This window comes from Crassostrea angulata, chromosome 6 (genome assembly GCF_025612915.1).
Source record: "Crassostrea angulata isolate pt1a10 chromosome 6, ASM2561291v2, whole genome shotgun sequence".
In the NCBI taxonomy this organism is placed as follows: Eukaryota; Metazoa; Mollusca; class Bivalvia; order Ostreida; family Ostreidae; genus Magallana; species Magallana angulata.
This window is the reverse complement of record NC_069116.1, coordinates 4,298,640-4,323,806: the sequence shown is the minus strand read 5'-3', so window position 1 is coordinate 4,323,806 and position 25,167 is coordinate 4,298,640. Positions and strand designations below refer to the sequence as shown.

Here is a 25,167-nt window from a genome sequence, read left to right as displayed (position 1 = left end):
ATTTGCAAATAATAAAGTCATTTAACACAAGTTTCAAAATTCTTGAAGAAGTATTTTATTCATAATATGTACATAGTGATAAGTGAAATTATATACAGTGAATATAGATTAAACAGCGGGCAAAGTGCCTATATTAGTTCTTTCATTTAAGATCAAGATAAAGAAAAATAGTATATGTTTCTAGTTTTACAGAGACTTTTTAAACTAGAGTTAAATAGAAAAATAAAATGAAGAATAACAATCAGTTACAATTAGAAAACAAAAGAGGGAAATAATGGAAAAATTGTAAAATATAAAAAACACACAAAAGAAAAAAAAAAGTGAAGTAGACACAGCAATTTTATGTGTACATGTACGCTTAAGTTATTTACAAACATATATTTATAATAAATGGGTAGATATTGGTGTTACATGTGTATATTTTAGTTATAAAATGTTTATTTTTTTAATCCACATATAATACTAGGCTGAAAAAATATTAAACGCGGTATTAAAACAAGGTTAGGCTCTAGTTATTAAAATAAAAATAACATAGACAGAAAAAAATTAGAAACAGAAAATTAAAAAAAACATGCGTTTACAATGCCGCTACTTTGACGTCGTTTTCTGAGCATTGTGACGTCAAAAGATAAGGGCCCTTTTCTCATGACGGCAGTCTTATGTATATATATATAATTATATTGTTGCTTAATACAAATGAACAGTCTAAAATCTTTTTATGTGTTTTTGAAATTATGAATTTGGTAAAAAAACCCATATATTTTCCTCTAGGGAATAGTTGTAGCCAAATAATACAATATTAATATCTATCGGCAAGCCATGGTTATCCATAAATACAATCAAAGAGATTCTGGCAGAATTATAACATGGACATGAACAAGGAAATGAAGACAGTCTTCACAAGATTAACATCATTTACAACATTTATCTGAGTCAGTTAACTTATGCTTTAACAAATCTGCATTAGGATTACTTGAAAAGTTGCTAAGCTGACAATGGAATATATTTAGATGTATTTGACCATAGCTGTATATTTGGATATTGTTTTATCTTCAGGACTTCTGTTTTTGTGCTTTGCTTTAAAGTTTGCTACACTTGTAGCAGATTTCTCGCTATCTGGCAAGTTGATCAATAACTTAATTGTTGATTAAAAAGGTATTATAGTATGCAACTGTTCTAGTAATTAGTAATGATACAAATAATTATTGCCTACGGCAATGTGTAACTGGTAAAAATTGCCTAGTTATATCATATCAGGATCAAGATCAGGACTATAACTATTAAGTATTTTGCACATGAGTGTAAGTTTGTGTCTGCGTCTTCTTTTACAAAAATTCCCAAGACTAAAAAAATCAAATTTTAATGCATGAGACTGTATAGATATATTTTACTACATTCACCTACCGTTTTTTGAAATAACGACCACTTTGAAATAATTAGAAATAACGATCACTTTTGAAATAATTATTCATCGGTTGTTGAAGTTGATGCATTTTAAATCAACAAAAGTTTGCAAACACTATCAAAATAAAGATCAATATCAAAGAAATTCTTTGGGTTCTTTCTATATATGTGTATCATTCGAATTTCAAACTGCTCTCTAAAGATCATCTTAATTTCGTTTTATTTCTGAAGATTATTTATGAGAGATATTTGCCCCGCCTCTGGAGGCCGATTATTACAGTATAAACATACTGGATTTTACAACGAAATGTTAATTTGCATTTATTGTGCTGTGGTTCTAATGATCTACAGTTTCACTCCATCAGTCATTTTCAGTTTCTTAATCCAACTCCTATTTCTGTGAAGCTTTTCTCTTTATTTGAAAAAATGAAAGCCAGCGGTGCTTTTATATTATTTATCTTCTAGATTGTATCAAATATTGTCAAACGACAACGTACCAATAGCTATATCCCTTCCTAGAAACCTTACAAAACTTGTTTATCTGTTCGAACAACTATTTAACCTTATACATGTATACACAACAGTTATATGATGCAGTTTCTGTATAACCACTTTTGTTTTAAGTGTGTTTTACCTGACAGGTGAGATATGTAACTTTAAAGAATAACATCCCATAAGAAAATAATAATTTCCATAGGAAAATAATAATTATCACAGGAGAAATGCCCTTCCTACAGGAAATTTTGACAATGCGACAGTATTTTCTAAAAATCCTAAAAGAATCATATTTTCTATAGGAGAATGGTATTTCCTGTAGTAATTTGATTCAAACAGGCATTTTCCTATAAGAAATTAAAATATCCTACCTGATTTTATCAAATCCTATCAGAATTGAATTTCCTAAAGGAATTCCGATGTTGTTTTTCCTATGGGAGAAATATTTTCCTGTAGGAATTTATATTTGAAAGGTAAATATCTCACCTGTCAGATGAGATACAATGATAACAAAGGTGGTTGTTAACTCTATAAGTAATGGTCTATCATATTACATGAATTTTTCGATATATGGCAACTTAGACGGGTTCAAAAATGCGACCTTGGCACTGGCATAATTATCCGCCACAATGTTAATTATAGTTTCTTTTTACTTGTATGTCAATAACATTTGATAAAGCTATGCACACTTCAACATCTGTGATAGCAGTTTTGAAACTTCGCACAAATATTGACAACAATGCATTTATTAAGAACGGCCTGCTTATACAGTTTCTGTTCTCTTTTTATACTTGCCATGCAATCCTCGAACAAACCCAACAAATCTTGGAATATCGAAGCAAACAATTGTACCGACAAAGATTAAAATGATGGCTACACCTAAGTACCCGACGTACCGGGCACTTGGCCTCGGATCGCTAGCAGACACCCTCTTTCTAGCCGCCGGGGAAAGCGATCGCTTATCTAAGGCCAACTCAGAAGTAATTCTCTGTAATTTCTCTTCCAGTGTTTCGTCTGATTCTTTGCAAATGCATTCACACAGCGTTGAATTCTCCAGAGGATACGTAAATAGTACACTAGGTCCGTGTGATGAGGTCTCAATGGAATACGTTTGATCGGTGTGTGATGAGGTCCCAATGGAATACGTTTGATCGGTGTGTGATGAGGGCCCAATGGAATACGTTTGATCGGTGTGTGATGAGGTCCCACTGGAATACATTTGATCGGTTTGTGATGAGGTCCCAATGGAATACGTTTGATCGGTGTGTGATGAGGTCCCAATGGAATACGTTTGATCGGTGTGTGATGAGGTCCCACTGGAATACATTAGATCGGTGTTAGTGCCGTAAGTTGCGTCTTGAACGCTTAAAGTAGTTAATTCTACCATAAAAGTGTCAGTGATTACTTGGTCACTCCTTTCAACAGACGAGCCCGGTATTGTAACATCGTTTACACTTGTAATTCCTATAGAAGCTTGATTGTCAAAGTTACTTATGACACCGGAGCTACTAATGATCGCTATTTCGCTGGTAGAACTAATAGTTTTTATATCATAACTACTTGTTGTAACAACTTGTTCGGTGAAAATATAAGTTCCATCGATGATGGAATTTGTTTGGTGGATAAATGTACCTATTTCATAAGAGCTGTAGATTGTCACTTGCTCATAAATGGTATTTGTTCCTTCAGATAAACTCTCGGTACTGGCTTTTTCAGTAGTTGTACTACGTGAATAACCGCCCACCTGAATATTTTCAGCTAAACTACTACTGATCAAAGAACATAAAACATAAGTTGAAATACTGAGAAAAAAATGGTCGTTCACGAAGTTCGTTCCGTCAGAAATACTAGAAACCCCGTCGTTATCAGAGCAGGTGCTTGTTGTTACATCAAAACTAGTAGATAAATGTCCGTTAGGAATAAAAATACTTGTATTCTCATCTGGACTCCCTTCTGTGTAGCTTTGGTTATCTGTTACATTATAAGTACTTAAAGTGGTCACGTGATCATTTCGACTACCACTTCCCTCTGTATTGCTGACATTATCTGTTACATCATAAGCACTATTAGTGGTCAGGTGATCTGGTGGACTACCACTTCCCAGTGTATTGCTGACATTATCTGTTACATCATAAGTACTATAAGTGGTCAGGTGATCTGGTGGACTACCACTTCCCTCTGTATTGCTGACATGATCTGGTGGACTACCACTTCCTTCCGTATTGTTGACATTATCTGTTACATCATAAGCACTATTAGTGGTCAGGTGATCTGGTGGACTACCACTTCCATCTGTACTACTCACATTATCTGTAACATCATAAGCACTATAAGTGGTCACGTGATTTGGTCGACTACCACTCCCTTTGGTATTGCTGACATTATCTGTTACATCATAAGTACTAAAAGTGGTCACGTGATCATTTTGACCACCACTTCCCTCTGTACTGCTGCCATTATCTGTAACATCATAAGCACTATAAGTGGTCAGGTGATCTGGTGGACTACCACTCCCTTCCGTATTGCTGACATTATCTGTTACATCATAAGTACTATAAGTGGTCAGGTGATCTGGTGGACTACCACTACCCTCTGTATTGCTGACATTATCGGTTACATCATAAGCACTATTAGTGGTCAGGTGATCTGGTGGACTACCACTTCCTTCCGTATTGTTGACATTATCTGTTACATCATAAGCACTATTAGTGGTCAGGTGTTCATTTTGACTACCACTTCTTTCTGTGTAGCTTTGATTATCTGTTACATCATAAGTACTTAAAGTTGTCAGGTGATCTGGTGGACTACCACTTCCATCTGTACTACTCACATTATCTGTTACATCATAAGCACTATTAGTGGTCACGTGATTTGGTCGACTACCACTCCCTTTGGTATTGCTGACATTATCTGTTATATCATAAGTACTAAAAGTGGTCACGTGATCATTTTGACTACCACTTCCCTCTGTACTGCTGCCATTATCTGTTACATCATAAGCATTATTAGTGGTCAGGTGATCTGGTGGACTACCACTTCCCTCTGTATTGCTGACATTATCGGTTACATCATTAGCACTATTAGTGGTCAGGTGATCTGGTCGACTACCACTTCCTTCTGTATTGCTGACATTATCTGTTACATCATAAGCACTATAAGTGGTCAGGTGATCTGGTGGACTACCACTTCCTTCCGTATTGCTGACATTATCTGTTACATCATAAGTACTATTAGTGGTCACGTGATCTTGTGGACTACCACTTCCTTCCGTATTGCTGACATTATCTGTTACATCATAAGCATTATTAGTGGTGAGGTGATCATTTTGACTACCACTTCCTTCTGTGTAGCTTTCGTCATCTGTTACATCATAAGTACTATAAGTTATCACGTGATCTTGTGGACTACCACTTCCTTCCGTATTGCTGACATTATCTGTTACATCATAAGCACTATTAGTAGTCAGGTGATCTAATGGATTACCACTTCCTTCTGTATTGCTGACATTATCTGTAACACCATAATCACTATTAGTGGTCAGGTGATCTGGTGGACTACCACTTCCTTTCGTATTGCTGACATTATCTGTTACATCATAAGCACTATTAGTAGTCAGGTGATCTAATGGATTACCACTTCCCTCTGTACTGCTGCCATTATCTGTTACATCATAAGCACTATTAGTGGTCAGGTGATCTGGTGGACTACCACATCCTTTCGTATTGCTGACATTATGTGTTACATCATAAGCACTATTAGTGGTCAGGTGTTCATTTTGACTACCACTTCCTTCTGTGTAGCTTTGATTATCTGTTACATCATAAGTACTAAAAGTTGTCAGGTGATCTGGTGGACTACCACTTCCTTCGGTATCGCTGACATTATCTGTTACATCATATTTACTATTAGTGGTCAGGTGATCTTGTGAACTACCACTTCCTTCTGTATTACTGACATTATCTGTTACATCATATTTACTATTAGTGGTCACGTGATCTGGTGGACTACCACTTCCTTCTGTGTAGCTTTGATTATCTGTTACATCATAAGCACTATAAGTGGTCACGTGATTTGGTCGACTACCACTCCCTTCTGTATTGCTGACATTATCTGTTACATCATAAGCACTATTAGTGGTCACGTGATCTGGTGGACTACCACTTCCTTCTGTATTACTGGCATTATCTGTTACATCATAAGTACTATAAGTGGTCAGGTGATCTGGGGGACTACCACTTCCTTCCGTATTGCTGACATTATCCGTTACATCATATGCACTATTAGTGGTCACGTAATCTGGTGGACTACCACTTCCTTCTATGTTTTTTTTACTACTTGTATAATCAGTAGTACTCTTAGTGGTTGCGTTGTCGTTTATAGTACTACTTTTGTTATAAGTACCTTCGAGGATATCATTTGTTGTGTTTGGGATGTCAGTCGTTGGTTTCCAGGAAGTCGTTGGATTTATTCCTTCCCCCTATGCATTCATAAGAAAAACTTTGAGTCTTTTTTAATTGTTATGAATATGTTAAAGTGGCAGGGTCACGATTTTGGTCTTATTTATCCTTTTTTAATGTTTACAATGCTTCAGTGAAGCATTTTTAATTATCAACCACAATTTGAGTGTTAATCTTCATAAGTTATAAACGAGATACAGAACTCACAATTCTTTGATATATACTATAACACACATGTATTAAAATTTTCCATTTTGGAAGTATAGAATGGTTAACATAGGTCTTTTAAATGCTTCATCAGAATTTGAGTCTCCAATATTAAGTAATAAGCAAGGTCTGATTCATTCTTTGTTTTGATAACAAATTTCGAATCTTCTTATAATTTACACTTGTTGTATTGCTGTGAACTTCAATCAAATATCGTTTTTAATGGCCACATTATATATAAACACAGTGAATCAGTTTATCTTGTGGCCGATTGTCATTTTGTTAACTTATGCTATTTTCTTCACAGTACAGCTTTGCGTACGTAACGATGAGTAACCTCTGTATCTCGCTTATAAATGAACTCTAACTTTTGAAATATGGTCATTCATTAAAATCAAAATCTCCTACTATTCTGTACATTAAAAATAAACAATTCAAATCTTAAAATTTTGATGTAATCTCATCTAAGTCTTTTTAAATGAGAAGGATGTTCACAAGCAAAGATACGTGCAAATAGCTGCTTGCTTACCGTTGTTTGCTCTTCTATTCTAGTCGTATCAATTACTGATGGAGTCGGAGAACTGTATCGGTTAGGGTGAATATCAAACGCTTGGTATGTGGAATGATAAAGAAGTCCTGTAAATAAACAATTTTTTGTTTTGTTATAGTTATGGAAGTTATAATAATAATATGAACAAATCTGTTGCGTCGATAAAAGTGTCTGTAAATGAAAATGTGATTTTTTGAATTGAAGTACAGATAACTAAGTCTATAGAAGGTTTAAAGCTGCATTGTCCGATTTTTTTGTTGCTATTTCAGTACCAAATAATTTTCCATACAAGCCAATTATCTTAGAAAGTCATAGACGTTCGCATATTTACACAAGCAGAATCGGTCTCCTTTCGAAGTTAGAAATATTCAAAGTAAATTAAATAATTTCCATATGGGCATACAAAAAACCAAACCAAATTGCATCATGGAAATGTTTAGCACAAGAGGCCCACATCGCTCACCTGAGTAACAATAGCCCTAACTGATCAAATCAGTACCAAATCAAAATATCTTGGCAATTAAGTACAGTCTTGCTCAAAAAATAAAAATAATCTACTGATTTTGATCCACATATTTTATGGTAAATATCAAGTCCCTTTTGCTGTTGTATGTAAGAAGATTTTTCTTTTTTCCTATATACCCCACTTCCACCACTTTGTGGTCCCACTTTTCTCTAAGAAATCATGGTTTGATCAAACTTTAATCTGCACAACCTGTGCTTTCACACAAGTTACTGCTTTTTGGGCTGAATTCTTTTCCAGAAGATTTTAAAGATTTTTCTCTATATCTTCCTGCGTAAAAATTTGACCCCCATGAAGCCACACCCTACCCCCAGGATCATGATTTGAACAAACTTGAATCTACACTATCTGAGGATGCTTCCACACAAATTTAAATTTTTTGGCCAAATGGTTTTTTAGAAGAAGTTTTTAGCTCACCTGAGCTGAAGCTAAAGTGAGTTTTTTCTGTCGTCCGTCTGTCCGTCAGTCTGTAAACTTTTCACATTTTCAACATCTTCTCAAGAACTACTGAGCCAATTTCAACCACACTTCGCACAAATCATCCTTAGGCAAAGGGGATTCAAAGTTGTGAGAATTAAGGGTCACACCCTTTTCCAAGGGGAGATAATTAGAAATTAATGAAACATTTTGAGAATTTTTCAAAAATCTTCATCTCAAGAACCATAAAGCCAGGAAAGCTGAAACGTGTGTGGAAGCATCCTCAAGTAGTGTAGATTCAAGCTGTGAAATTCATAACCCCCGGGGGTTGGGTGGGCCACAATGGGGGGGGGGGTCAAAGTTTTACATAGGAATACATAGAGTAAATCTTTAATTTTTTTTCTCAGAAACTGATCAGCAAGGAAAGCTGAAACTTGTGTGGAAGCATCCTCTGGTAGTGTAGATTCAAATTGTGAGAATCATGATTCCCAGAGGTATGGTGGGGCCACAATGGGGGGGGGGGGTCAAAGTTTTACATACGAATATATAGAGTAAATCTTTAAAAATCTTCTTCTCAGAAACTAATCGGCCAGGAAAGCTGAAACTTGTGTGGACGCATCCTCAGATAGTGTAGATTCACCGTTGTGAAATTCATGACCCCCGGGGATAGGGTGGGGCCACAATGGGGGGTCAAATTTTTAAATAGGAATATATAGAAATCTTTAAAAATCTTCTTCTCAGAAACTGATCAGCCAGGAAAGCTGAAACTTATGTGGAAGCATCCTCCGGAGTGTAGATTCAAAGTTGTGAGAATCTGACCCCCGGGGGTAGGGTGGGGCCACAATGGGGGTCAAAGTTTTACATAGGAATATATAGAGTAAATCTTTAAAAATCTTCTTCTCAGAAACTAATCAGCCAGATGATTCTTTATAATCGTTAAGACTTTGGCTCAAGGACAATTCTTTGGCCTCACAAGAAGGTTCAGAGTTTGATGTAGCTTTATATCCCATATTTAAACCATTGTTAAGGATCTTTTTGAGAACTGCAATACTCAACATGTGTTATGACTATAGAATCATCCTGTTAGAAAAGGGACTAATGATTATAAACATAAGAATATCCAGGGGAAAAATGGATTTTATTTATACAGGATCTACATGTGTTATTGTACATTGTCCAGATAGTTTGTATAATGACTCCATTAAGCTGATTTTATCATACCTATTGTTCCTCAGGTGAGCGATGTGGCCCATGGGCCTATTGTTAAATATTTTTTATTCTCTCTCTCTCTCTCTCTCTCTCTCTCTCTCTCTCTCTCTCTCTCTCTCTCTCTCTCTCTCTCAAAATCAGCTTCACTTCATATGAAATATACAAAACTGTACTATTAAGTAGACATAGTCTAAAGACTTTGTAATATGTTTATATAATTGTTCCAATCATTTATTATGTTATATATGTACATATGTTGTGAAATGAAAAACCCAATTAAAAAAAAAATATATATATTTTTTTTATTTATTCCAAATTAAAAATTCGATCCCCATTGGATGATGATTTGAACAAACTTGAATCTACACTATCTGAGTATGCTTCCACCTAAAATTGAGCTTTTTTGGCCATATTGTTTTTGAGAAGATTTTGAAAGATTTTCTCTATACATTCATATGTTAAACTCCATCCTCTTATTGTGGCCCCACCCTATCTATGGGGACCATGATTTGAACAAAATTGAATCTACACTACCTGAGGATGCTTCCATACAACTTACTGCTTTTCTGCCTTTATAGTATTTGAGAAGATTTTTGAAAAATACCAACAAAGCTCTAATAATTCTAAATTATCTCCATTTTAAAGAGGGTGGGACCGTTCATATGAAAAAAACTTGAATCTCCTTCACCTAGTGATGCTTTTTGCCAAGTTTGGTTGAAATCAGCCCCGTGGTTATAGAGAAGAAAATGAGAATGTGAAAAGTTTACAACAACGCCAACACCAACGACGACAGACAACGGACAAAATTTAATCAGAAAAGCTCACTTGAGCTTTCAGCTCAGGTGAGCTAAACAGGAACCGTTTGGTTTTGTCCCCCGCTTGAGGTTTATTCAACCTGCATATTATGCATCGATTGTAAACACAGCACACTTCAGGATTAGTAATATTAGTAAACATAATGTAAACAGGTTTATTTTTGATTTGCCAAAACATTATAATGATCTTTATTTATAGCGATGACATCACGTTAAAGTCTTAATACAACCATAGCCATCTCAACGTCAGGGGTGAATTTCAATATGAAAGATGAAATAATGCAGTATCTTTTGTGTGTTGTTTGTTTTTAAAGCAAATTTTACATCATTTTGTCACTGAATAATGGCTTGATTGACAGGAAAACTACGGCAATGCCTTTTATAATGCACATGTGTAGCATAACCATCGTATAAAATCGAACCAAGCAGCTTTAAATGGAAAACTTACTTCGATGATAGAAATGCGTCGATTGGAGCTGAGTGTCTGATAGATATGAAGGTAAACCATCTTTGTAACTTAACAATGTGCACGAGTCTTGTGATGTTACATACACTCCAGCACAAGATTCGCTGATCAAACATTCACTGGCACATTCTTCATACCCAAGAGCACTGGATTTATCATAGCCCATGGGGCTATTCGTTGTTGATAATGTTGTATAACAAGTGTCTATTCCTAGAAGTATAAATATGATTAATTTTATTGACTTACTGATTTATCTGTTTGATAATAATTAAAAACTATATGCTGGTCGCAGTCAATCGTTTTCACTGTTTCCTTACCACGTGTATGCTCGCATATAAAACCTTCTCTAACGTCACACTGGGTCATGCTTACAGTCGCCCCCGAATGGATGTAGCCACACCCATCTGCGTCTCCATATTTGTGTATTTCAGTAAACTTGGTTCTCACACCGTCACCAGAGCCGCCGTCCGCCCAATGATAGTTCCCGTCCATCATATTAAGTCCCATCCAATATTTTCTGAAAAAAAAAAACTTTAGCATTTAAAAAAATTCACCCCGAAAATCTACCATTTATTTACGAAATCAATATTATTCTGTGAATTATTTAATTGTAACAATTATACACCTTTTTTGTGGTTCCATACGGGTATCACGACTACGGACTTAGAAAGCATATATTAAATGAATACGGAATCATTATTTGACTTCGATAGAGATAATTTTCGCTGGGTTTTTATTTTGCATTATTTTGATATATCATTTCATCCACAAAATATCCAATAACCAATTATTTTAAAAAATTGTTATACAGTCAATCTTATTTATGATTATTGATACTGAGAAGAAAAAGCAAAATTTCATTGACCTTTGACATTTCGCCATATTTAGTCATGTGTCATGTGATGCAGTTGGGCATATTGAGTCATGTAATGCAGTTACATATTTACCCAGGTTTGACCAGGTATAACTAGCAAGACAAGCCTATTGATTACATCATGGCATGGACACCTATGATTATGTAAGTAGATAATCGGCGAATACTCGATGAATATCTAAATAAAAAAGCGTAATGAAAAACACAAAACTGGTGAGTATACGAAGTTATATGTGTTTGAGAAACAATAATGTAAACATTTGATTCCTCATATACTTATTTTTCTCCAGCAAAACGAGAACCACATAACTGTAAAAGTTTTAAATTCAAGGGAAATATTGAAACATGTGGGTTCTTTGTTTTGGAGAATGCGCATGCGTGGGATTGAAATGGACGTAAGAAAGATTTCAACTCTAAGTTATTTGAGTATTTAACGTGAATTTTGTATATGCAACCTCCATAGCAGATGGGAGTTACTTTTTTGAAGTTCCTGGATACCATTGATGTCAAAACCAGACAAAAACAACGGGAAACGGCGACGTTCCTCTGACGGAGAAACTCCAAGACCGTCAACAAAGACTGTAAAAATGGCGAACAACGAGACCGGTTCGAGAAGTGGTGCGGGTGCGGGTAGCGGTCTGGTGGACAAAATGACAGTGATCGTTGAAGCAGTTCAAGAATTACAGAAAGGCCAGCAATCCTTGCAGTCAATGGTTGAAAGTAAGTTGGATAAGTTTAAGAATGAATTTCTTGCCAATATCGACAACAAATTTAAAGCTATGAAGTCAGATATAGACCTTGAACTTGGTATACACAAGAAAGAAATAGACTCTCTCTCAGAATCTATAAAGTCCATTCTTACACGCTTGGAAAGTTTGGAAAACAAAGAGAGGGTTCAACATATAGAACGAACTCGTACGACAGGTGTCAGTGATGAGGTATCGTCCCATATCAACAAACTGGAAGAGACACAAAAGGATTTTGAAAAAACAATGATTAATCTTCAGTGTCGCAGTATGCGTGATAACCTGTTGTTTTTTGGTTTAGCTGAACCTGATGGTAACATAAAAGAAAACTGTGTGAGTATTGTGGATGAATTCTGTGAGGATTATCTCGGAATTAGGAACATCAGCCAGGATATCAAAAGAGCGCATAGGATTGGAAGGAGAAAATCCGGTTAATTCAGACCAGTGGTAGTAAAATTTTCATCATTCAGGATCAGAGAGAAAGTTCGCTGGAACGCTTCCAGATTAGGAGGAACAAGATTCGGAATCCAAGAACAATTCCCTTGACAAATACAGGAACAGAGAAAGCAATTGTATCCTATATTAAAAGATGCCAGAAAACGGGGGAAAAGGGCTACACTTGTCGTAAATAAGCTCTACATTGATGGTGTTGAATATCGAGGACTGGAGACGCTAGATACTAGTATTCGGGGCACAAAGGATGGAGACGAGGGTGCCACACATATGGAGGGATAGGATGACGTGGAGAATGTTAGAAACTCAACCCAACATCACTGTGAAAGACTGAAAATCATTTGTTGGAACATCAATGGTGGGTTCTCGACAAAAATTAATGACCAATGTTTTCAAAATTTCTTATTAACCTATGACATAGTTCTATTAACTGAATGTTGGGTGCAAAAGGACTTAGATGTCAATTTGGATAAGTTTGACACTTACATTTTCCCGAGACTTAAGAGCAGAAGCACGCAAGGGGGTGGGATTGTTGTTTTGATTCGTAAAAAATTTCATAATTTTATATCGGTTGTAAAAAATCAACATGATACGGTTATCTGGCTAAAGATTCAGAATCTTCTGAAAAATATTGACAAAGACTTATACGTATGTTGTGCTTATATCCCACCAAGCAATTATACGTTTTACCGTCTGTATGATTGTGACTTGTTCAGTGATCTGGAAACCCAAATATCCACATTCCAAAACGAAGGAAAAGTTATGTTATTAGGTGATCTGAATGCACGGACTTCAAATAGAGAAGACTTTATAGTGAATGATGTGATACATGAAAGCAACTTAAATTATATGGAAACTATTGGTTATGACATGGACTCTGATTTACCGTCCCGGGTTAACCCAGACAACAATATAAACGATAATGGTACAAAATTATTAACAATGTGTAAATCATCGGGGATCAGGATACTGAATGGTCGGCATAAAGACAAAATGGACAGGGACTTTACATTTATGGGGTCCAGGGGACTAAGTGTAGTGGACTACTGTGTCTCAACGCCAGATATTTTCGGCCTGATTGAAAAATTTCAGGTTGCGAATTTTACAACGTATTCTGATCAATCACGCTCCGCTACACTTACAGATCTTGACTTGTCCTGTTGTTACCGAACCAAAAGGAGAAAACAGCGTTGCAGATAATAGCTTTAGACCAACAAAATCATGTAAATGGAAACCAGAGTGTCTGGATGAAGCGCGAACTGCACTAGCTACATGTTACGAAACTTTAATGTCAGCCACAAAGACACCTACTCACGAGACTCAGGATTCTATTGACTCGTCTGTCGACCTATTTACAACACAGATTACAAAAGCTATGATGCCTTTATTTGAAGACGAACACTCTTTGAAATCACCTTACCGTAAAAAAAACTTACTCAAGCAGAACGCCAATTGATAAACCATGGGTTACTCCGCAGTTAAAAGAAAAATACAACAAATACAGATATTATCTTAACTTGTTCAACCGGGATAAAGGGAGCGGTAATCACAGCAATCTGATGCAGTCAAAGAAAGAATATAAAACCCTTGCTGCTAAACTGAAGCGACAGTACATGCGTGCCGAGGGAAACATGCTTAATCAAATTCGTAGACAAAATCCCAAGTTATTTTATAAATATTTCCAAATTAAGAAATCTCATAAATCGGATGTCGACTCAGGTACATTTTTTAACCATTTTAAAGAGTTATCGTTAAATCGAAACGTGATGACGACGGCAACGGAAAACGTAAGGAGTGATAATTCGGCTGTGTTTGATGAACTTGACCAGGAAATAACAGAGAAGGAAATAGAGAAGGCAATATCAAACCTTAAAAGAGACAAAAGCCATGGAACAGACTTGCTAATTAATGAATATTTCATTGAATTTAAACACAACCTCCTCCCTAATGTACACAATATATTAAATAGAATTTTACAATCTGGTATTTTTCCTAAAATGTGGGCAAAATCAGTAATTGTTCCAGTTTTTAAGAAAGGTGACTCGACAGATCCAAATAATTATAGGGGTATAAGCCTAGTAAGCTGTTTTTGTAAACTTTTTACTTCAATTTTAAATAACAGGCTTATAAATTGGGCTAATGAATACAATGTTATTACAGACGCTCAATTCGGGTTTCAACCCAACATAGGTACTGCAGAGGCTATTTTTTGTTCGTCTTCAATCATTAATATGTCTCTACGAAATAAAAAAAGATTATATTGCTGTTTTATCGACTTCAAAAAAGCATTTGACACTGTAGAGCGTCTTAAACTTGGGCAAAAACTTGATAAGTATGGTATCAGAGGAAAGTTATTAAATGATATACGTTCTATGTATGATAATATGAAATCCTGTATTAAGACGACAAGAATGTTATCTGATGTTTTTGAAAACTCACTTGGTCTTCTTCAAGAGGAGGTATCGTCCCCCATTCTTTTCTCATTTTATGTTAATGATTTAGAAATGGAGTTCATTAAGAATGGTAATGTCCCTTTGCAAGTACAAGAGTTAAATCTTTTTACGTTAATGTATGCTGATGACATGGTGTGTTTTGCAGAATCTGTACATGAACTTCAACTAATGTTGAACACGTTGTATGATTACACTTTAAAATGGGACTTGGCCATTAATACAGATAAAACAAAAGTTGTAGTATTTAGAAATGGAGGTAAAATCCATGAAAACGAAAAATGGCATATACATACTGACCATATAGAAGTTGTAGATAAATTTATGTACCTTGGTGTTTTATTGAACTATAATGGGAATTTTAATGTAACACAAAAACAATTAGCCAGTCAAGGTAGAAAAGCAATGTTCTGTCTAAGATCTAAGGTTAGGCAATTGAATTTAAATGTGGAAACTATGTTCTCTCTTTTTGACACTTATGTAAGTAGTATATTGAATTACGGATGTGAAGTCTGGGGAAACCACAGTGCGGGTGACATTAAGAAAATATATTTAGAATTCATAAAAAATGTTCTGTGTGTTAGAAGAAATACAAATACGTCTATGGTGTATTTTGAAACTGGCAGGTTGCCTTTGAGGATTGTACGCTATTTTCGGATTTTTAAGTTTTGGTTTAAATTATTACAAAGTAAAAATTGCATTTTGAGGTCATGTTATGATAAAATGTTAGAAGAGTGTGAACACAAATTGAAAAATGTATCAAACTGGGTGTCAAATATCAAAGACAAATTGTTTGAAATTGGTTTAGGCTACATCTGGGCTGACCAACACAAAATATGTTATAAAAGCCATTTTTTACTTATTAAGCAAAGAATAATTGATACTTTTGTACAGACTCTTTTTGCAGATATGAATATTTCATCTAGATGTATGTTATATAAAAATATTATTGACCATTTTTCACTGCAATATTATTTGGTGAAACCCATTCCCTGTATCTACAAAAAACAACTCAGTAAAATCAGAATGTCATCACATAATTTATCCATAGAAAGTGGACGCCACAGAAATATTGTGCGAAATAACAGAATATGTGAATTTTGTAAATCCGACATTGAAGATGAATATCACTTTGTCTTAATATGTCCACGATACCAGCAATTAAGAGCCAAATATATAAAAAATTACTATTGGAAAAAACCATCAATGTATAAATTTATACAGCTATTATGTGTAAACAATGTTAGAGAACTCTGTAACTTAGGAAAATTCTTGCATCATGCCTTCAAACTACATGTTGACTAATATACTATTTTTAAAACAATTGTTGTAATTAAATTGATGTGTTGAATTGACATTCTCCAATGCTATCATCACTGTATTACATATTCATTGCTATTACCATTTGTTAGTAAATCCATGCAATGTGCTGCACATATTATTTATAAAAATTTCATATGCAATAAGATGTATGTCTTACGCAATAAAGAAAGTTGAAGTTTCGTTTATATACTGGTGAACAATATTTTTTACAGTTTAGTAGTGTTTTTGCACCCCGGCACTCAGGAGCCAAATCTTATTCCTACCTATACAAAGAAGGTTCATATATAATATCTAAGAACTCGATATAATACGCAGTCGATCCAATTAAGTATAAATTAGTGTTAAAATATTGAATATTTGTGGTCTATCTTTTATTTTGTAAAAAACAATGTAAATATCCACTGGGTTAAGAAAACGACCTAACCAATTTAAACAATCATTGAATAGTGAGATGTATAATTGATCAAAAGGTATTAAGTATACTATTTTTAAAACCTCATTATCCTTCAAAAGCAATTATTGGATTTGTCTATGAGATATCTGATTTGCAAAATTGCTTACAGAAAGAAGTAGACTGTATAATATAGCTCGCGAAAACCGTAATGTATTAAGACATGTAACTGTAATGAGATAGAAGATATATCTTAATATTCATTTCATTGTACAGATGTAACGATTAACGATAAAAGAGTTTAATACATACCTTTATATTACTACTCAAAACTAAATGTTTACAAACTATTACAACTATTTAATATTAACAACAAAAAGTGTTGCATAATTTGTGTAAATTCATTAAAATTATAAGGGAGAAAGTTAGCTCTCTAGGTTAATTGTCATCTCTACTTTTTTCACATTCAACACATGTACTATTATATATATATATATATTATTTTATTATTGTTTAATTTTTCTAAAAACTTTCAATTTTTCAGTTAAGAGAATAAAGAAATTGTCAATTGTTAATTTGGCGACAGACTGTTCGATATGTTGATCGATATATTCATGACAGGCATGGGCACGATTACTCAAAAATTGGGTGAGAACCTAGTAAGTTGCAAGAACTTGTGTTAGAACCCTGTGTATATTATATATACAATAAAATATGTTCAAACCAATTGATTAATGATCGATTACATAAAGGAACTTTTTGTAATCGATTGTTAATCGATTACACTAATTTTTGTCAAGTAATCGATTATCTATCATTATGTAAAAAAGTATTTTTTCTTGGAACTTAACGAGTTTTTAATGAAAATTTAGCCATCATAATTATGCTGATGTTTTTGATAATTTTTCTATAATTAGAATTTGATTAATATAGTTTAATAATTTTAGAAATATTTTCGGCAATATGCAAATTATTCTGATGATTTTGATAATTTTTCTATAGTAAGAATTAATATAGTTTTATAATTTTAGAAATATCTTCGGCAATATGCTTTATGATTTGTGTTTGCAGCTTGTTATTGTTCTGATTTAATAGATCCTTGTTGGGGCTATTTTAATTGTTATCTAAACATGATTAGGGTGGTCACACCTCATTAAGTGATTTGTGGATTCCTGTCAATTACAGGACTATTACTGTCAAGTACTTGAAAAAGTATAAGCATTAAAATCGAGTAGGCCTAGCCTGGTTCATTTTTCTCATCGACTGGCTTTAAGTTTTCAATGATTTGAGTAGTGCAGAATTCAGAACACCATGATAAACAACCACACGGCAAGATTGGAATGATTAAACTAAGCACTTTTATTAGCATTAATAACAATTTGGATCTTGACAAAGTGGGAACATTTTTGCGATCCATAGAATTGGCCTTAAAGGGACTAGGACACGATTTAAACTCAAAAGTTCAAATTTTATTTTTCTATTTTTAATGTTCAGACTGGTTAATATGGGTATTCTTAATGCTTTATCAAAATTTGAAAGTCAGATATTGAGTTATAATCAAGATAAAGAGTTTGAAATTCTTTGTTTTGTAAACAAAGCTCGAGCTATTGTTTAAATATGTGTTTTATTGGTATAAGTCTCAATCAAATGTGTTGCTTTCTTCAATTGATAATATATTTTATAAACACATTGAACAAGTTTGCCTTGTTTCTTGCGAGTTATTTTTTCAGAGAAATGGTAATTCCATACTTTGCATTATTGTAAACAAATATAAGACTCAAGCTTTGTTTACATAACAATTAATTATTACCTCTGTATCTCTCTTATAACTTAATTATAACATTCAAATTTTGGTCAATCATTCAAAATGTGCAAATAAACCATGTTATATCTAAAAAATAAGAAATAAGATTTCGGTCTAAAATCGTGTCCAAGTCCCTATAAACAGTTTTCTTTAGTATTGTTTTAGTATTTAGTATTGTTATTAATATGCTCACTATATTTTACAATTGCAAAACTCTATTTTTCTTTATAAGGTTAAATATTCTTTACCTTTCATCTAGAGTATATTGTTGAGAATACATCTTGTCGGCCTGCTCCACGAGACTGAAAAGAGATTTGGCCTCTTCCGTATTTGAAAGGCTGACTAGAGTCCTGTCTCTCTGCTTGCAGGCTTGGCGAGCCTCGTTCCAAGTCCGACTACTTGTTTGAATCTCAAAGCGACAGGACACGTGAGAAACTGTTGAAGAAGACAGAAGATAATTCTTTTATTAATTATTACCAAAGTAATTACTTCGACAGACGAATTTGGCGACATTAAAAATATTATTATCTCGTAATTAAATGGAAATATCTCGTAATTACCTCGTTATTACGAGAAAAAATCTCGTTATTACGAGTGAATTTTCGAGTTATTACGAGAAAAGATCTCTTTATAACGAGTTAATTAAGTCGTTATTACGAGAAAAGATCTCGTTATTACGAGAAGACTTATATAAATTGTTTGTTTCTTAAAAGACCTCAAAGTCGTCTGGTCACCCTTTCAGTCTTTCTTTTTCTTTCCAGAAACGTTAATTTTGACGAGTTTTTAAATAACAACGATCATTTTTCGTTAATTTTTACAAAAAAATGATCGGATTTGACATTTTATCTTATATGAATAAGTGGAAAGAACTTCATGTAATTCTACTTTTCATCTTAAATACTGCAAAACAAAATAAAACATATCTATTTTTTCAGTAAATTTTCATTATTCATAATTTATAACATTTGTTATTTATTTATTTATTTATTTATTTATTTATTTATTTATTTATATGTAGAACAATAGTTTAATCTCAGATACAATTTTGTTGAATAAAAAAAATTATAAAATAAATGTTCATTGAACTATATCTCCTCTTTTAAATTGATTGTAACATCAGTTCATACCCTTTTTTTGCAGTAGATATTTTTTCTTAAACTTACATATAAGAATTGACCTATCATAGAATCCCTCCCCCCCCCCCCCCATGTTAAAAAAAAAAAACCTTTTAATTTTTTTTCAATTTACAAATAGAAAATCGACTTATCATGGAGTTGTCCCCTCCACCTTTAATAAAAAATCATTTTTATTCTTCATTTTTTTTTGATTTACGCTTAAAAATATTTGCTTATCATATCAAAGGAACATGGAGTTGCCCCCCCCCCCCCCCGCCCCCCTAGGGTTTGGGAAATGTAATAAATGGAAGTGAAAATAAAGACACCATTAAACTGCTTAAGAGCTGAAGGATTAGAATTTTCATGATTTTGAAAATTATCCTTTTTGTTCTTTTTGCTTGTAAAGATTTTTTTGGATGAGTCTGCCATCCACCCACCCATCCACCCCCTTTTAAAAAAACGATGCTACGTGTACGTTTCTTGAAATTACCGTAATTATAGTGAATAAAGTAATGTGAGCATTCATCCAAATGAGTGCAAGTTACAACTGTTTCCTTTATCTGAACAAATATCCCCATTCTTTAGCTTTGCAAGATTTTGAGGGGATTTTGGTAATTTCAGCAGATTTACAAGAACTTGAGTTAGAGTAATTTCCCCTTTATTGTGACGTCAAAGTTCACGCTGGTTAACAATCGCAACTTTCCGGCAAGCTTGGACAAAACGTGTTTTTTGGTTGGTTAGGTGTCGTCTGACTCTTTAAAACTCCCATGCAAAATAAAAATACACGAAGTATACTGTTTTATTTACTTTAAAAGCACGAGACTCTTAAAATTACACATCTTATATGCTTCTCAAAAGTTTTACTTTGATTCACGCGAGAACGTGAGGTTGGAAAATATTGGTACTCTGAATTGTGGGTCAAAATTTACTGACGCCGAAAAAATCTATTGGTCAATGTGTAAACCTTTGTGACGTCACTCTATGATTTTTGATTGAGATTGTACTGAGATGAACTTTAGACGTAACATTGACTTTATGTCGTATACATCGTTATTGGTTTTTTTTCATTGTCTTGCTGATTCTCGTGAGAGTTTGAAATGATAAAAATCGCCATGATTACAAGGAACTACTGGGTTGATTAAAACAATGCATTACTGGTCCGATTTACTGACGCCAAAAAAATTCGTTGAATGAATGTGCAACTAGTCCGAATTTTCTATTCACACACGCCTTGCCGGTAGAGCTCGCTTCGCGCCGGCGCTGCGTGCCAGCGAGCTGCACTCGCTATTATTCCACTTCGAAGTAAATACCAGGTTGTCCTTGTCGTAAAAACACGATTCTATTAATTACAGATGACTTTAAGGTGGTATTGGACACTTCCATGTTGTGACGTATTGTTTATCGAAATAAACAATAAAATGAAGAGTAATAATAAAAGGAGTTTCTTTCGCAGTATTGTTACCTAACAGTGATGAGCAGTGGGTTAGAGGGTTTACTACGAACCTGTAAGTCATGAGTTCGAATCCCACTGAGGGGTTTACAATTTTATCTCTATAATACTTTTAAAAGCTATTTTTGAGATAATTAACTCGTAGTAAGAAGATCTTTTCTCGCAATAACGAGATTATAAACTCGTTATTACGAGAAAAGATCTCGTTATTACGAGATCTTTTCTCGTAATAACGAGATAATTAATTCGTAATAACGAAATCATTTCTCGTAATTACAAGATAAACATATTTTTTATGTGGCCCTGTTCGTCTTTCGTAATATACACAATGATACTGTAATAAATTGCACAATAAACCATATAAAGAGTCCCGTGTGCCACATCACTCACCCCGACAATGGTTCTTGTATCACTCTATTTCGAAATGTTTGAATATGAAACTCTTCAAGATGGAGTTTATATGAGGATACAAAGGTGTGGGGATGCTTAAATGGTAAAAAAACCCGGTAGCATTAAATGTATTTTTCAAGAGAAGAGTTTCAAACATTTTTCTTGCATGCTTCTATATTGAAATTCAGACCCCTGTTGGGGCCCTAGTATAGATCAAGGGTAACGGTTTTAACAATTTATAACATACAATATCTGAGGAAGCATAATAATATCAGATGGTAGCATTGTAGTTCTCTAGAAAAACATTTTTAAATATTTTCCTTATAGATTTTTTGCTGCACTCTGAACCCCTAGAGTCACGATTTTGACAATTTAGATTTTTTTTCACTATCTGAAGATGCTTGCGTAGTAAACGCAAATATGTGACATTGTAGTTCTTGAGTAGAAGATTTCAAAACACGTTCCCTATTTATTTCAGTGTTAAACTTTGAACCCTCCTGGGGCCCGTAAATTAGTCCGAGGGTCACGATTTTAACAATTTAGAAATTAAACTATCTGAGGATGCTTGCATAGTAATCTCACAAATTGTAGCATTGTGCATGTAGTTCTTTGGAGAATCTTTTAAAACATTTTCTCTATATATTTCAATGTTAAACTTTAAATCCCTCCTTGGGCCCCAGTATTGGTCCGGGGGTCACAAATTTAACAATTTAGAGTTTTCAATTGTTTACAAGCTTTTGTGGTAAAATATGGTATTTCTGGTGCAGTGGTTCTTGAGAAAAAGATTTTTTAGACACACACCCTTTCTCCCGTTTCTTAATTATCTCTCATTTAAACAGGGTTAAACTTTTTTTTTTCGAATTAGAATCTCCTTTTCATAAGGATGCATTGTACCAAGTTTGGTAAAATTTGGCTCCACAAAAATGTGTTAAGTTTACAGACAGACGGACAGACAACAGGTGACCGGAAAAGCTCACTTACACCTTTGGTTAAAATACGCTAAAATTATTCGTGTATCTTCTTACAAAAATGCATGTATGTAAATCTCTAATGGTGAAAAAAGGAAGACAAAGCACCCCAATGTTACATCATTGCGACGGTGTGTTGCGCATAGAAATTTACATATTTACACATATATGTAAAAAAAAGTTCTTTCTACAGCTAACTTGATAAGGAGACAAAAATAATATACATGTATGTGCTAATCAGAAAACAGATCAGTTACCAACTTGAACAATTAGACTCATAAGTAAAATAAAAATTAAAACTAACATGCATTTTTTTCCAAATCGAACAAGTGGTCCAGGGGCCACATCGCTCTTTTGAGCAACAATAGCCATAACTCTGATTAAATTAGCATAATAGTATCTTACACAAAAAGTTTTTTAAAATAATCTATGGATTTTAATCCACAACCAACAAAGCCCCTTTTATTGTTTTACATTTTCTCTATTACTATTTAAAAATTCCTCCTTTGTGGCCCCACGTTTTTCCAGGGAGTCATGATCAAACTTCCATCTGCACAATTTGTGCTTTCACACAAGTTTCAGTTTTGTTTTGGCTGAATGTTATGTAAATGTTTTTTTAGATATAATGAAAGTTGTGTAAATGTTTTCTCTATATATTCTTATTCAAAACCTGATCCCTCTCCATTGTGGCTCCACCCTACCCCCAGGTATCATGATTTGAGGAACCTTGAATCTACACTACCTGAGGATGCTTCCACACAAACGGGAGCTTTTCTGACTTAATGGATTTTGAAAAGAAGATTTTTTAAGGTTTTCTCTGTATATTTCTATGTAAAACTTGACCCACCCATAGTAGCCCCTTCCTACCCCCCAGGAACCATGATTTACACAAACTTGAATCTACACTACCTGAGGATGCTTCCACACAAATTTCATCTTTTCTGGTTTAATAGCTTGTTGCGTGGACCCTGAGGTCCACGCAGAAAATATATAAGCGAGGTTAAACCGGATGCTATGGGGAAAATTCAGCCTGCGCATGAGCAAGCCTGGTTCCTGTGCGTATTGGGTAGCTCAGGGAACCAGGCCAATCGCAGCTTCTCGGGCCTTTCCGGCAAGCTCGGATAAACACCTCGAATGTATTAACATCACCGGATGTTAGAATTTTATACAAAATGGAGTCGCTTCCCATTAAAATAAGTATCGGCTAGACAGTCTTGTATGTCGCTTCTGTGTTATATTCTAGTGGATATCGTTTACTTTAATGAAGTATAGCTTACATCTCAACAGATCGTAAAATGCGTTGTATTTATATCAAGTTTTATAAAAAGGGGGGTTGTCATGGACGCTAAGGTAATACATTCGAGGTGTTTTTCTGAGCTTGTCGGAAAGGCCCGAGAAGTTGCGATTGGGAACCAGGCTAGTACAAGTTTATCTGAATCGGGATCGGGATTCCATACCATATGCACACATAAAGTTCAAAGGCGCTGTAATTGTAACTGTAAAGTTGTCGGTAAACAGTAGTCAGTACAGAAACAAAGTATTCCTTTTAAAGAAATAACCGGCATGTGATATGAACTGTCCGTATTATGAAATAAGTTAATGTTATGCCGAAACTACAACATGCATCAAATGGCATATAAATGCAATGTTTTGATGTTTTCCGTATACACATGTAACTTAACTTTACTTTTATAGCAGGCGAGGCTAGAGTACTTCCCGATTAAAATTTTTTAAGCATTTAAGTGTGATTGAATAATTATGTCACTGTATAAAAGTTTAAATCTCAAGAAAAATGCATCAAAATATGAAATTAATCTAAACAAAGCTGTCACTGCATAGTTAACAAAGTAGTGCGAATCCGCGAGATCGTAATGTGTGCACAAATAGTAGAATTCGCCGAATGCCTGATACTATACATGCAGACTTCATTAATAGATAGATCATAATTATTTTAGAAGTATGAACCCTTTAAATTCTGAGATAAAAAGTCAGGGCTATACATATACGTAATCCAACGTACAAATTTAGTGGTTAAAAGCAGAGGGCTAGAGTCGGTGGACTCTCTGATAATCTTAAGGCTTTCACGTTTCGTTGGAAACACATGCAAATAGTCCACGTATTGTAGTCCTTTTTTAAAGGACAACAACTTGTAAGAAGAATTTTTAAGGTTTTCATGGGGACCATGATTTGAAAAAAAACTAAATTTGAACTACCCGAGGATGCATCCATACCGATTTCAGCTTTTCTGACCAAATAGTTTTTGAGAAGATTTTAAAACCTCTGCGTGGACCCTGAGGTCCACGCAGAAAATATATAAGTGAGGTTAAACCAAATGCTATGGGGAAAATTCAGTCTGCGCATGAGCAAGCCTTGTTCTTGTGCGTAATGAATAGCTCAGGGATCAAGGCTAGCACACGTTTATCTTAATCGGGATCGGGATTCCATGCCATTTGCATATATTAGTTCAAAGGCGCTGAATTGTAAAGTTGTCGCCAACCAATACATAAACAAAGTATTCTTTTTAAAGAAATGATCGGCATGTGATATAAACTATCAGTATTATGAAATAAGTTAATGTCAAGCCGAAACTACAACATGCATCAAATAGCATAATTTGTTTTGTTGTTTTCCGAATACACATGTAGCTTGAGTTTATTTTT

The 25,167-nt window shown here is 34.3% G+C and overlaps 1 protein-coding gene across 1 annotated transcript; it reads right to left on the bottom strand.

Moving 5' to 3' along the window:
- Nucleotides 1-197: 197 nt before the first annotated feature.
- Nucleotides 198-11,038, bottom strand: LOC128190845 (uncharacterized). The gene is made up of 7 exons (XM_052863058.1): nucleotides 10,861-11,038; nucleotides 10,526-10,753; nucleotides 7,093-7,199; nucleotides 5,986-6,376; nucleotides 4,873-5,238; nucleotides 4,348-4,584; nucleotides 198-4,095 (listed from the first exon to the last, which is right to left on the bottom strand). The coding sequence occupies exons 1-7, from the start codon at nucleotides 11,036-11,038 to the stop codon at nucleotides 2,663-2,665; spliced, it is 2,940 nt and encodes a 979-aa protein (XP_052719018.1). The 3' UTR covers nucleotides 198-2,662.
- Nucleotides 11,039-25,167: the final 14,129 nt, after the last annotated feature.